General features: G+C 40.2%; 1 protein-coding gene across 1 annotated transcript; it reads right to left on the reverse strand.

Moving 5' to 3' along the window:
• Nucleotides 1-2,194: 2,194 nt before the first annotated feature.
• Nucleotides 2,195-14,248, reverse strand: LOC114463934 (protein CBFA2T2-like). The gene is made up of 10 exons (XM_028447831.1): nucleotides 14,066-14,248; nucleotides 13,735-13,976; nucleotides 13,557-13,646; nucleotides 11,088-11,275; nucleotides 10,726-10,979; nucleotides 8,690-8,775; nucleotides 8,296-8,488; nucleotides 4,395-4,469; nucleotides 4,043-4,233; nucleotides 2,195-2,858 (listed from the first exon to the last, which is right to left on the reverse strand). The coding sequence occupies exons 1-10, from the start codon at nucleotides 14,196-14,198 to the stop codon at nucleotides 2,532-2,534; spliced, it is 1,779 nt and encodes a 592-aa protein (XP_028303632.1). The 5' UTR covers nucleotides 14,199-14,248; the 3' UTR covers nucleotides 2,195-2,531.
• Between the last annotated feature and the right edge of the window lie 202 nt (nucleotides 14,249-14,450).

Raw genomic sequence — 14,450 nt, forward strand, 5'->3', positions numbered from 1 at the left:
TGCCTAGAATTTTTACATTAGATTTAACTTGTACTGTTTCAATGCTAGTTTTATATTTTATATTTTGTGAATTCCTCCCTTCTCTGCTTTATTTTTATCTAGTCATCTTTTTGATTATTTTATTAAATTACTTCTGCGTGCATTAGTCTCTAAACCTTCTTATCGTTTTACTTTTTGTCTCTTTAGCGGCACTTTGGACTACAATTGAATTTGTATTAAAGGTGTTATATAAATAAAGTTTGTTTTATTGATTGATAGAAGGAACACGTCATAAATTACACAGTAAAATACTCTATTTTAGATAAAATCTCATCAAAGCCTTTCTTATTAATCTAATTTAAAGTCAAAGATGCATCTACATTTTTAATCAAGAGCCACTGAATGATTTGTGTTACTTTATTTTTTTAAAAAAGGATGCATAATATGTGCACTGCTACAAATGTTTGAAATACTTTAGTTCCAGTGAGTTGTGTTCATTTTTTAAAAAAAACATAAACACTGTAAATACAATACTCAGTTTACATTATTAGTTTGAAGAGTTTTTTTTTTTTTTTTTACATTTTTAGTAGCCAATAACCTTTTATTTAAACATTTTTCAATTGATATTTTTTAATATTGATAACTAAATTATCCTTGCAAGCTTTGACCCAGGGGTGTCAAACTCATTTTAGTCCAGGGGCCAAATATGGAGTGGTTTGATCTCAAGTGGGCCATAGATTTTATGTGGGAAAATTAGTAATTTCAACATTATTGTGCCCTAATTTACACTTCTACGTATACATAAATTACAAAATATGTGAGAAACTGACAATATCCAAGCAATAAGTGACAGATATCAGTCCCAACAGGGTCTTCACTTTAAATTTCCTCGATTTTGTGACTGATTTCTATTTAATGAAGGGAAATATGTCACAATTTCAGGAAAATAGAAACATTTTGTAATAATTTCAAGTTTTCCCAACTCTTAAACATGACTGTAATCATGTGATATAAGCACTGGGAAAAACTCTAAGCCCCTGCAAATATCGAGTTTAATTTACACAATGATGATGATTCAAGTTGGACTCGTGCTTTACCTGTAAATAGAAGCACAGAAAAAAAAAAAGAAAAAAAAAAACTTCACCCAGCACAACTACTTTATTTCTTACTTTAGGTAAAGATATGTATTCCAGATAAAGTTATGCCTCTTAACAAAGTAACATGTTACAAGAATGAAAGGAGGGGGGGAGGAAAAAAAACTGTGGGTCACAAAAAATAAAAGTAATCTCTCAAAAGTATTTTACAGTCTTCGTCCAGCAAACAGAGCAACAACAATTCGATGGTAACCGCAGAGAACTAAAAAAACATAGATCCTCACTAACTTTAATCTAACGGAGACACAACATCTGTACACATACAAATAGAGTTTTGCTCCTGAGATTCTCGGTGAGACAAAGTGTAACAGGGCAATGGCACAGACATGTTTTTACACGTAGAAAAACAACATTTTTAATTTTTTTTTAAATGGTGATATATTTAAAAAGCCCTATTTTCTCTTCTTTTTTTATTTAAAGAAAGTTTGCAGTGACCTTTGACCCTGACATCCAGAGGTAAGTAAACAAATGCATTTATAGAGTTAATGCTTCGATGCTAATGATCTGCACCGGTTCCTCTGCTCTCTGATTAACAGTAACCACGGTAACCACAGATCAGGAAACCAACCCTGGAGGTAAAAACATCAGGTAAAAAAGTGACTAACGTGTTACCGTCTTATTATTATTATGTCTATTCAGCGAGTTTTCTCACCAAACAACTGCAGGCGATGAATCTCTTCTTCTTTAGTGAATGTGGAACACTTTGGTGACGCAGAAACGTGTGACATACCTGAACATTTCCTTTTCATATTGCTTTTTAACACAAACATTAATATAGTTAACAACAATTATTCACCGACAGACACACACATAAAATCCTGACGAAAAAAGTTGCAGAGCAAATATTTATTTTTTTTTTTTACAAAGGGGGGAGCTGCCGACACATCGAACCAGTTCTTTTCTACGGGATGAAAAGTGAAGCTTGAAGCTGGTACTATTATTATTATTATAATTATTATTACACTGTTTACATTTCCCACCACCTCCTTAGCTAAAATGTATACACATCAGAGTCTGAAGAGTCTTTGTTTCAACGCTTTCCTTTCATAACTTTCTACATGTAGCCAAAGATGAACTGAAATCCATCATTAGTTGTGGTTTTTTTTTTGTTTCCCTCTCCCCACACACACAGATCCCAGATTTTGGGCTTTTTTGGATGATGAGAAACACGTTTCCATCTGTTAGGGAGATCTGTTCGTCCAACTGATGCATCTGAGACGAGTCCTTCTGTTGCTTGCCAAAGCCAAAGTCCCAGTTGACATATCACTCAAACAGTCTTCCATAATATGTCCTTTTCTTTTATCTGCCAAAGAGTAGGATAAAAAAATAATAATAATAATCTGTTATCCTAACATAACCCACAAATAGTTTCCTAATGCTGCAGAGTTAAATCCTCTCTTAGTGTCCGTTGGTCTCTGGGGCCGAGGCAGGGGTGGACGGTGTGGAAGAACGAGACGGGACTGAAGTCTTCTCTGCACCTGGACTGGAGACCAAAGGGCCACATTCAGTAGCTTTGGCCCCAGGTAGACCGACAGGAGACGCTCCAGCTGTGGCGGATCTGTTTGCAGTGATTGCAGAAACTGGTTTGGGCTGAGCCTGAAGTCCAGGACTACAGATAAGATGATGTCTCTCCCAGTCTTTGTGTTGGCAGAAGGAGCCGCAGTAGCGAGCAGCGTTGCAGCCGCTGCACGTCTCACTAGCTTTACGCCCACAGTTCCAGCAACACTGCAGGGGAAGATAGAGTGGACAGTAAGTATTCTATACGTCCAACATCTACAATATCAGAACATCATCTCAACGTTTAGACCAGTGGTTCCCAACTTTTTTTTTGTCGTGACCCAATTTCTATATTCCAAATTTCTGGCGGCCCCAGACGCTTTTTTTTCTTCTCTAAAATGAGTTTTTTTGATCGTGTTTGCGTTACAAATACAGAGTGGCCAGTATCAGTGCACAAAGTAACAATAAATGCCAGTTCAGATATTTTTATACTGCATTTTATTTTAACTAGATCTATAGTGCAGAAAGTGAAAGTATAGCAATACAGTTGTTTGAGATTGTGTGTGGTGTTTTAATTTGGAGAAAAACAGTTAATTAAGCTCTTTGAACTTTCTGCCTCTTCCTGCACTGTTTCCATTTCTGTGATATTAGGTATTGTTTTTTAAATTGTGCAAAATAGATAAATAAAAATTAACAAATAAAAATGTAATGAATTAAAACAATTTAAAAACACAATTTTATCCAGTATTTCACCTTATTATTAGTAGACATTTCAGGCGACCCCATTTTTTTCCCCAGGCGACCACACATGGGGTCAACCCCAAGGTTGAAAAACACTGGTTTAGACTAATGACCAATCTAAAAAATAACACAGGTTGTTGTTTTGTATATTTCTGTTGTCGCTTTGTGTATATTTTTGTGTCATTCTGTGTATTTTTCGTGTTTCAAATGTTATATGTTCAAAATATATTATTTTGTGTTTATTTTTTGTGGTATTGGAATCATTATGTGTATTTTTTAAATATTTTCTTGTCATTCTGCGTTTTGTATGTTATGAGTCATTTTGTGTTTCAGTCATTTTTTATATATATATATATATATATATATATATATATATATATATATATATATATGTAGTATGTGTTTTTTGGAGACTATTTGTGTCATTCTGTTGTCCTTTTGTGCATTTTTTATTTGTAATTGTGTATGTTTCCAGATGCCTAGATTTCTTTTCTTATGGGAAATATGTGAATAAGTCTCTCAGACAACCAAGTGGTGGATAAACAATTGAAGTGCTTTAGAAATAAGAAGGTTAATGTATATAACACCACATGGTCATTCAGCTAAGATGGTGAGTTAAAAGATCAAATGTAAAACATCATTTAAAACATTTCACCAGTTCTCCTTCTCACCTCGCTGGAATCCTCCTGCTCATTAATGACCATAATGGCGTCCTCCTTTGCCTTCCTCTTTGCGTCTGCCAGCGTCTTATCCATCTTGGCCCTCTCAGCAGCGATCATCTCAAAGGCTTTCTGCTCTGCCTCGGCCACGGCTTTCTGGACCTCATCCATGGCCTGACGCTTCACTTCATTCACTGCTTCTTCTGCGAATCAAAGGAGAATGACATTGGAAGGTTTGCTCACTTTGGTTGAATAGAATACACACGCATAAAGTATTTAAACAAAAATCATGTAGCTTTGTAGAGTTATTGAAAGGTTCTACCAGATACTATGTTTTTTTTTTTTTTTTTTATTATTAGCTTACCTGCTTTTCTCCAAATCTCATCAGTTACGAATGCAGAACCAGAACCAGAACGAGGTGCAAAATCTCTTTGTGTCTCTGTAGAACAAAGTGGAAAAAGGACACATTAGCTCACACTAACAATGATATATGTTATGAATACTATCAGCTGAGGTGTAAAAAGTACAAGTACGTCATACATAAAATACTCAAGTACAAGTAAAAAGTAGCTCGGACTAGTAGTCGTTGAAAATAATGAAATAAAACATGTACAGTAGGTGGCGATATGCACCTATTCAAGTTGGTTACAACACGCCAATAAGCAAGAAAGATGAAGAAGAAAAAGTTTCTCAATTAAATAATACTCAAAGTAAAAGTTACTAGTTACTTTCACCCCCATGTTTATATTTGTGGTAATAAATCTTGCCACGTTTCCCTTGCATACAGTAAACATCTCATGTATAAACTTTAAAAAAAAAAACACCAAATCTTACACAATTGGAACTTAATTTATTTTCCACAAAGGCCTTAGTTTAAAATAAAAAGTTTGTCAAAATGTACAATTCTTTAAAAAAATAGACCAATGAGTTCAATTCAAAATGAAACAATTCTCAGGCTAAATTTATGAACTCTAAAACTTAGAAAATAACCAGCATTTAATGCTGTTTTGGCGCGCTGCACTGCATTTAATCTGACTGGTCGGCTATGATGTGACGCTTTTAATTATTGTCTGGTCATTTAATTTTTTTGTGGTTTCACAATGTCCGTTGATCATTTTAAAAATAATAATAATAGTTTACTTAGTAACAGTTGGTTGTAGAAATGTAACAAATTACTTTACTTCTTTTAAAACGTACTAAAAGAGTAACTAAACCCTCCCTAGTGGCAGGTCAGGAGATAGCAGGGATTTAGTTGCTCTTTAAAGGTGCAGTCCGTAACTCTTATAAAAGTGACTTTTTGTCATATTTGCTAAAGCTGTCACTATGTAAGGACAGCCTTACATGAAACCAGTAGTTTGCGTGAAAAAAAACTGCTGCTCCTGCTGCCTTTGGCAGATTGCCAGAATGCACCGCAACCAAGCAAAAAGAACTAATCAGAGTCAGGATTCTGTTTGATGGACTGTCTGACAGCCTTTGCTCATAGACCCTGCTCTTTTCCGGGGGCTGGAGCGCCATATTTTTGGAGGCGACTTTTCTGCTTGAAAGCTAATTACTGCTTCTTGATTTACATGATATTTGATTTGTAATTGTTAAAACTCTGTAGTGCATGTGTTGTTCATGTGCACGCAGCAGCCTCTGTGTGGGCTGCTGTGAGTGACACTGTGTTGTTGCTGCTGCTGCTGCTAGATTGGTATGTGCACATTGAGAGAGAGAAGCGCTGCAATAATATGCACTAGTCAGTGCATGTTACATGACTGTGATGTTGCTGTCGGTTTCACGTTAGCTTGTTAGCTCCTCTGATGGAGGGACTTTGGAGGCAGGGTAAGAGACCAGCGGGGAGGGAGGGATCTGAAAGTTGCAAACTGCACCTAAGTTCAAGTTAAATTAATTATTTAGAAAAATATTCAAAAATGTACAAGTAAAAGCAACTCAATTACAGTATCATGAGTACTTGTAATCAGTTACTTTCACCTCCGAATATCAGTATATGTTGGTTTAATGGTGTGAGAACTGAATATGATGCAGTGCAGTTGATCAAGCCTAGACTTTTTATTCCTGCTCTACATTCTGTAGCTCTCGCTCCTTTTCTTCTTCCCATCACTGACTCCAGTTACTACATCCTGTATTTTCTCTCCCACTAAGCCTTCAGTCCACTCCCACTGTAGCAGCTCAAGCCGAGGCGAGCAGCCTGGCTCTCCGGCTGGAGGCCCAGATGGCGCTCTGGCTCTGGCGACTCTGTCAGCTTTGGGTCTCAGAGCCTGCAGGACGGCAGGACGGGCCTTCTGTGGCCGATATGGCCGAGGCCAGTGCTGGCACCAGTCTGTGACTGTGGAGCAGCAGGAGGAGGATAGCAGTGCTGGCACACACAGGGAACACTGCTAGTACACAGCAGACTGGATAGGGATGGAGATTTGGCTTTTACTGCAGGGACGTTCAATAATAAAATCACCTGGATGAAACAGATGCATCTTCCCTCCGTGTTTATCATGAGACGTGAGCAGACACACGGCTCCAGACAAGTGGGCGTGGCTGAGGACTGTTTATCTAACCTTCGACTCAGAGCCAACTTCCAATGATTACATGTCTGAGACACTCATCTGTTTTCAATTCTAGCTTGATTATGACTCTTGCAAATAAAATCCTTTATTTGTTCTCTACAAATAAGGATGAATGATCCTCCTCTTTGATAAGCAAAAAAACATTACTTGGATGATGTATATGTATATTGATAAATAACTGTAAATGTATATTGATATATTGTAAATGTATATATATTTAAATGTAAGGCAAGGCAAAACTATTTGTATAACGCATTTCATACACAAGGCAACTCAATGTGCTTTACATGATCAAAAAGTGCAACAGAAAACATTCAACAGAACATTAAAACATTAGAACATTAAAATCGGCAGCAAAAAAACATTTAAAGACCGTGTAAAGCAAATTCACTATTTTCTTCTGGACACATTAAATAGGTCATGAATATATTCCTTAACACATGTACAAAGCCATTCAATCATTTATAATGTAATTGTGGAGCCAGGCTTCAAAAACTGTATTTCCAATTTCTGTGTTCCGGATTTAATGGGCGGGTCAGAAATCCTAGCCGCGTCACGTAACAGAGCCATCATTAGCATAAACCTAATCCTGCTGCTGAAGCACACCAAACTTCCACGGCCTCCAGCGGACATAATTCGGCCCCTAGCCGAAAACAACGCCGGTGCCACATTTTCTATAAAATGAGCACGTTTAAACACCACGATTTTGTTGTTTGCCTCTAGTGGGCGCAGTTTTGACTCTACCCAGGAGGGATGCACATATCAGGACTCGGGCGAAGCAGACCTTTCTGCTGACATCTTGTTTGGCCCGATCCGAGCACTTTTGGATGCACAATTGACACTGGAGCAGCTTTCACACTGCTCTCTCCTATAGATATATAGTAAGGAGGCGGCGCCCTTCCCACGTGTGGGCGTCATTCCAGCGCCTCTAACTGACACTCCCCCAGTGTCTCAGAGCAGAGAGAAGTGCTTGTTTTTCCATGATTTTGAGACCTAATTTTATATACTTAGCAATTTTTTTCATCTTTCAAATTTGGCTCAGTGATCAATGACACGTTTCTGTGATGTAACAAAGTCATAACACAAATTTATTTCTGCTTTACACGGACTTTAAAATCCTTTGATGTGAACTCAAGGCTCCACTATCTGATCTGTGTCTATAGATCTGAGAGACCAGCTGGGCTCATATCTGACTAACATCTCACTGATGTATTCTGGACCTAAACCCATTCACAGATTTATACACCAGCAACAGAACTTTAAAGTCTATTCTGAGGCTGACTGGGAGCAAGTGTAAAGATTTAAAACTAGAGTAATGTGTTCTGACCTTTTTGTTGTGGTTAAGACCCGAGTTGCAGCGTTGTGAACCAACTGTAGCTGTTTGGTACAATGTATATGGCTAAATAATCAATCATCTGATGTTAAAAGCCACATGTTGGAGGAATTGTTAATTGGAACTACTATAGGTCCGACTGTATGAATGTTGTTTTTGGTTTGTTTTGTAAATAGTTTTAGTTGTTGTTTGCTTTGTTTCTGTGATGTGTTACATGTAATTGTATACTGCACTAATGAGACAACTGTATTGGGTGTGGACTCCAGCAAGAGGAGCAATGGCTCGAGCTCCAAATAAAAAAGATACAAAGATGATGAAACCTATCACTTTAATAGATATGTTTTCTGTCTGTTTGAACATCTGTAGTGACTCACCTGACTCTGCTGAGTGAGGACTGTGTGCTTTGGAAAAAGGAGCAGACCCCGAGCCTCCTTTACGAGGGTCTTCTTGTTCGCTGGATCGTCTCCTCCAGTAGTTCAGCTCCTCGCGGTCCGACTCCTGGCATCGTCTGAGCACGCTCACAGACCGCCGCGTTTTCTCCACCATGTCGACAATACAGTTCAACACCTGGAAACAACAGGAAAAGAAGCTTTTTCAGTGAATATATCAAACTGGAGACTTTTTTGAAAAATGCAAACGTACATATTTTCTACTCATACTGTGGTACTGATGTACCTTCACCTCTGTCAAAGAATGCAGTGAAACAACAACAAATGTTGTGTATCACACAAATCAGCAGCTGAAGAGTCTGTCTTTGGGCTAACTTACATGATCCAAATGCCTCCATTCGTCAGCCCACTCTCTGTCTGTCAGTCTGTGATCCACTGGCTCCTCTCGGTACCCTCCGTTAGTGCCTGAATCAAATACAAGACAGTTAGATTTAGATTTTACCTAATGTAAAGATGAAAAAAAGAATAAGAAAAAAAGGGGAAAAAATTAATTTTTTAATGAAAAAAAGAGAAAAAATGAGGGGGAAAAAGAGAATTTTTAACAAAAAAAAAATCAAAGAAGAAAAATAAATAAATAAAAAAGGGGGAAAAAAGAAATAAAGATGAAGTTGTGTTTTTAAGTCTATATGGTAAGTTTGAGAGGGAACCTCCCAGCACTACGTTGTTTACATTTCCCTCACATGCTAGCAGATAAGCTATCCAAACGTTAGGCCTATTCATGGCTACATTAAGAATTAGGAGTGACGGGGAGACACTGAGCTAAAGCGTGACGATAACCAACGATACAGAGGAGATGGAGGGGTAGAGAGAACAAAGGTGAAGAGAGGAAAAGAAAAAGAAAAAAACAAAGACGCAAAACAGATGCTCAGAGCACCCAGAGACGGCGCACATCTGGAAGTCAGCTGTCAAACCCCCCTACCGCACGCACGCACGCGCGCGCGCACGCACCACACACACACACACACACCAACACACACACACACACACACACACACACACACACACACACACACACACACACACACACACACACACACACACACACACACACACACACACACACACACACACACACACACACACACACACACACACACACACACACACACACACACACACACACACACACACCTCCCCTACTGGAGCTCACAGCATTCCAGTAGGGAGACACTCAGGCTGAGTGGAGTGGCTCCACTTTTAAACATAACCAGCCGCTCTGACACTCACTGTGAACCATACACACGCACACACACACACACACGGTTCTGATCAATCATTACACGTTATCTTTGGCATTATTGAACATCTTTAGCAATAAAAACAAGATACAATTAGAAGCAATGCAACAACGTCTTGCTATTTGTCGCTATGCTAACACACAGCATTAGGATGTTCATACACAGACACGCACTCTGTAAACATCCCACAATGAACCAAACCACTATCTCATTAAACAGGCTAAGGAGTAGCCAACAAGAGGCCACTTGCACACTGAATAGAATGCTAATAATCTCTCACACACACACACACACGTTGCTTTTCACCAGCATCATCTCAACTTCTGCTTCTCATTAGCTTTCAAACAGTTCAAAGCCATGAGTGTGTGTGTGTGTGTGTGACTGGTGTGTTTATGTGTGTGTGGGAGCCTGTAAGTTAAGTGGCGGCAGGCGGGCGGGAGGCTGTCAGACAAGGGACCGAGGCCTCGTAAACACAGCACCTCTTACCATGAACATATCAAGGTGCTGTGCATGCATGTACGTGTGTGTGTGTCTATGTTTTAATGTCCACAAGCTACTGCTGCTTCCACCCAGTGCTGACAAGCCCCGATTGGCGGCTGGATATGCACCAGAGTAGATCCAGGCCTCCCCCAGCGAGGGACAGTGTGGCTCTGTTTATACACACACATGTGTATTCCAAGGAAATACTGAGCTTAGCTATACAAACACACAGACCACCCATTACTGCTTTAATAACATGATGTGTGCATGCATCCGTTTGTATGGATCCGTTTCAGGTTAGAGAGTTACTTCACATTTTATCATTTAAACACTTTGCACCACAGAGACAAGATCAACATTTAGACCAGAGGTGGGCAAGTTTTATCACAGCGGGGCCACAAAAATGTGATTGTCTGATTCGAAAAATATTGATTTCAGCACCTACTGTATGAATCGATTTTGGAAAACTTCAATGAAATCGATTCAAGATCATTAAATCGAGTTTTTTACTCAATTCTATGCAGAAGTAGGGGGCACATGGCTTCAGGTTTAATGTCTAAAGGGGTACGGGACTGTGAAAAGCTCGGGAACCACTTCTCTAACAGAAGCTTTCCAGTCATACATTTGTGTTACATACCAGGTACTCTGGGTCGATCTTTGAGGTCGCGGATCTCCAGCACGCGTTGGCTATGCTCGCGGTGAAGGATGTGTGGTGCTGCGATGTCGTCCAGAGCGTAGTGTTGCAAAGGTGGGGGCGTGGGGTGCAGCTGGGCAGTGAGGGGCAGCGGGTGGGCGGGGCTGTGCCGCGGGGCGGGACTTATGGTGCAAATACGCTTCGATGCAGGCTCCATGGCTGGCGGTGGGCGCTCGTGTACACCGTTCTCTTTGGCCCTAAGGAAGACGTAGCAGACAGTTATCTCTCTAATGATGTTGATTTTCACCCAGTTAAACAGGAAGCACACGCGTGCGCGCACACACACACATACGCTTCTAACTAACCTGCTGGGACTGTGTCTCTTGGTTCCTGCTTCAGGAGGATCCATCAGCAGCTCCGAGGAGTCCGGGGAGGACGCCAGGGTGGAGGTGCTCAACAGGAGGTGTTCGTGCTGCGACAGGTACTGGGCTGGGGTCTGTTTGGCTGCACGTGCACAGTGGAGCAGCTCTCTTTGTAAGAGTGGTAAGTTGGCCTGGCAAAAGACAAAACATTACATGTGAGTTTCGAAACCAATTCACAGAAAAGCACTAGTCAGAAGAAATATTCACTTGTGCTGATTTACAGAAACTTCAGTTCTTAGAATATGTTGAATATTTGCTATGATTTAGACTAGACATGGGCAACTGGCAGCCCTTGCTCTAATTTTGAGTGGCCCCTAAAGTAAATGCACAAAATGAGTAAAAAACATACAAAATTACAGAAATATACACGAGACAACATAAATACACATAATGACTCCAAAAACACACAACGGCAACAACAACAACAACAAAAACATACACCAAATGAGAGAAAATATATAAAATTCCAAAACAACAACAAAAACACAAAACAAATACACAAAAAATGTCTCTAAAATCACAAAATGACAACAAAAATACACAAATTGATTCATGAACACACAAAACAACAAAAAAACAAAGGAAATGAGAGGACAATGCACTAAGTGACTTAAAAAACACATAAAAACACACAACAGAAAGCGTAAAATAAGAACAAAAATGACCCAAAACAACCACAAAAAAAACTAAACAAATCAAAACCATAAATTACACCAAAAACACATAAAATGACAACACAAACGTGTTGTTCTTTCCTGTATTAATGCTCAGATTGGTCATTATTCTAAATGCTGACATGAATGTTGATAATGTGGCCCTCGGATCAGAAAATCACTTTTGTTGCCCCACTGTAATAAAAGTTGCCCACCTCTGCTATACATTATTGTTTAGAGAGATGGGGCAGACAGAAAGTGAATCAGTATGCCCTGGAAGACCAAAGAGAGAAATCTGGAGAGTCCAGAAGTGTCTGAGACAAGCTAAGAGACAGTGCAGAAGGTTTTGAAGGGGGGTAATGACTCCTGGAGGTCTGGCTCTGGAATCAATGTGGGTGTTGCTCTGTGGCTGCCTCAAATAAAATGACTGGGTTTATAACCTGGTGCTGCTGTTTTTACCAACTACAACCCACAAGACATGAGTAAGTGCCACCACAAATGCAGAATACCAAATGGGTTTTAAAAAAAGAACAGAAACAAAATAAGTTGTCCTTAGTTCTTGTTTTGTTGCTAAATCTGTGTTCGTCTCCAACAAACTTTTCCATCTCGTCTTAACCGACACCAGGCTTCAATGTGTTTGCAATTACAACACTCCTTCTATGCCTCTTTTGAGTTCTTTACCCAACTAACCGTGCAAGTTCCTAGTTTTTTACACCTTTTAACATCCATCCAGCCAAATCTGAAAAACCTCTACTCGTTTCCAATTGACGTTTTCTTCAATTGTCTTTGTTAGCTGAAGCAAACACGTTTTTTCCCCAAAGATGCTGAAGTTCCAGCTTTAACAGTCTGTTTGCCTATGCTCCTCTGCATCCGTTCGTTCCCTGGGGCCCCAGTTAGCGGACACATGTGCTGTGTATGTGTGTGTGTGTGTGTCAGTGGAGCACAGAGCTTTCAGGGGTTCAGTGGGGCGGATGCAAGATCGGAGGCACCCTGGCAGCTGAATGCTCTTTTAACAGGACAGCAGCTCCATATGGTCCACCGTATACCATAAAAACAAGAGGAGGCAGCACTTTATAGGCATGTTTCACACTTCCGACTTCTAACTTTCCCTTTGTTCCTCTTCATTTTCCACTTCCTCGCAGATGTAGTCTCATCAGTCCCTCTCCGTCTTGACTCTCAACAAGAGTAGCATTTAAATTGTGGGCACCCCACACAATTTCGCAAAAAGTAGAAAGGGCAGGGGACAGGAGTTTGAGTCTCAACTCTGGTAGACAGACTAGAGGGTCAGAAAGCAGTGTCAGAGCCAAGAGTGGAAAAAGAGATTTCAGCTTCTTTGACAAGTACCGTACTGCGCTACAACCAACTGAAGATTTATGAGCAACTTTACTGTGGAAAGCTCCTTCAAAAGTAAACTCCTTCAGACCCCCCTGCTTACAAAGGAGCTCAGGAGACTGTTGAATATACACTCATCTTATGATTGTCAACTAGAAGTTACTTTACACTTTTTCCACACCATTTATTGAGTTACATCACTCACTTAAGTTTATGTGAAATGCGCAAAGTACGCAATTTAGTGATACTTGTATTCCCTCAAATCTAAAGCTGCAATTACTCAGATTCCTAGGTGACTTTTAGGTAACCTATTTGGCAATCCCTTTTACTTTGAAGTTTTATTACTGACCAATGAATAACTGGTCTTACATATTATGTAAGACTGCTCAGTATTACACACTGCAATAATATCAAGTAGGACATTTACCTTGAGAAAAGGAATAACAAAAGGCCGTAATGGAAAGTTGGTCGCCTCATGAAGCCGCGAGTGAAACTCCTCAATCGTAACTGTGGAATTCTGCAAAGAGAAAATGATGCTTAAAAAAACTGCGTCTGCAAGATTTGATCCTTTTCCTCATCTAACACGTGGCGAACCAAGAACTTACCACGAGGGCGAGTACGAGGCTTCGAACGCTGTCTCCCATCTCAGGAGAAATGTCGTTGCCAAACTGTTGCAGCGTGGTCAGGAAACGCTTCAGCTTGCTCAGCTGGCGAGCCCCACAGGTGGCCGGCAGCTGCTGGTTCGCCAAGGATGATGACGAGGATGACGAAGGTCCGTTGCTGTAGCGCTGCGGTGGAGACGGGACTGCGTTCAGGGTTGGCGGGGAATGATGATTCCCATTGGTCACTGGAGAGAAGAGGTGTCAAATCATGAGGATTTTATGAGAAATGTGAAGTCTTTAAGATCAATGCATAGAGAACTATTAAAATACTTACGTGTGGTGGAGGAAAATGAGGCCGGACGAGGGCCACTGGGGTTGATGGAGGGCAGGGGTGGCATCATGGAACTGGCGCTGCTGCTGGGGGCTGATCTGGAATGAGTCTTAGCATCCACAGGAGAACCGGGCATGGCAGGGCTCTTCTTCTCTCTACTGTCTGCAGAGGAAGTTGAAAGAGGTCAGTTGTGGGCCAGAAACCAGAGCAATTTCAAAATGTTGTTGTCCTCTGTGCAAAATCACAGAAGGATAATTCAACCCAGGTTTTTACTGCTCACATCCAACCGCACATGTACTGATAGACAATCTGTATATGGAGTCATTACAGCAGCAGATGTTTTTCTATAGAAATGAAGACTTTTTTCTCCATTCAAAACAACAAACAG

Source organism: Gouania willdenowi, chromosome 5 (assembly GCF_900634775.1).
Source record: "Gouania willdenowi chromosome 5, fGouWil2.1, whole genome shotgun sequence".
NCBI lineage: Eukaryota > Metazoa > Chordata > Actinopteri > Blenniiformes > Gobiesocidae > Gouania > Gouania willdenowi.

Bases quoted from the DNA above. Each gene is read 5' to 3' on its own strand.
- LOC114463934 (XM_028447831.1), bottom strand. From the start codon at position 14,198: ATGCCCGGTTCTCCTGTGGATGCTAAGACTCATTCCAGATCAGCCCCC. The intron at 13,647-13,734 runs GTAAGTTCTTGG...TTCTCTTTGCAG, and splicing joins GCCTCGTACTCGCCCTCGTG to AATTCCACAGTTACGATTGA. The intron at 10,980-11,087 runs GTTAGTTAGAAG...CGTCTTCCTTAG, and splicing joins AAGAGACACAGTCCCAGCAG to GGCCAAAGAGAACGGTGTAC.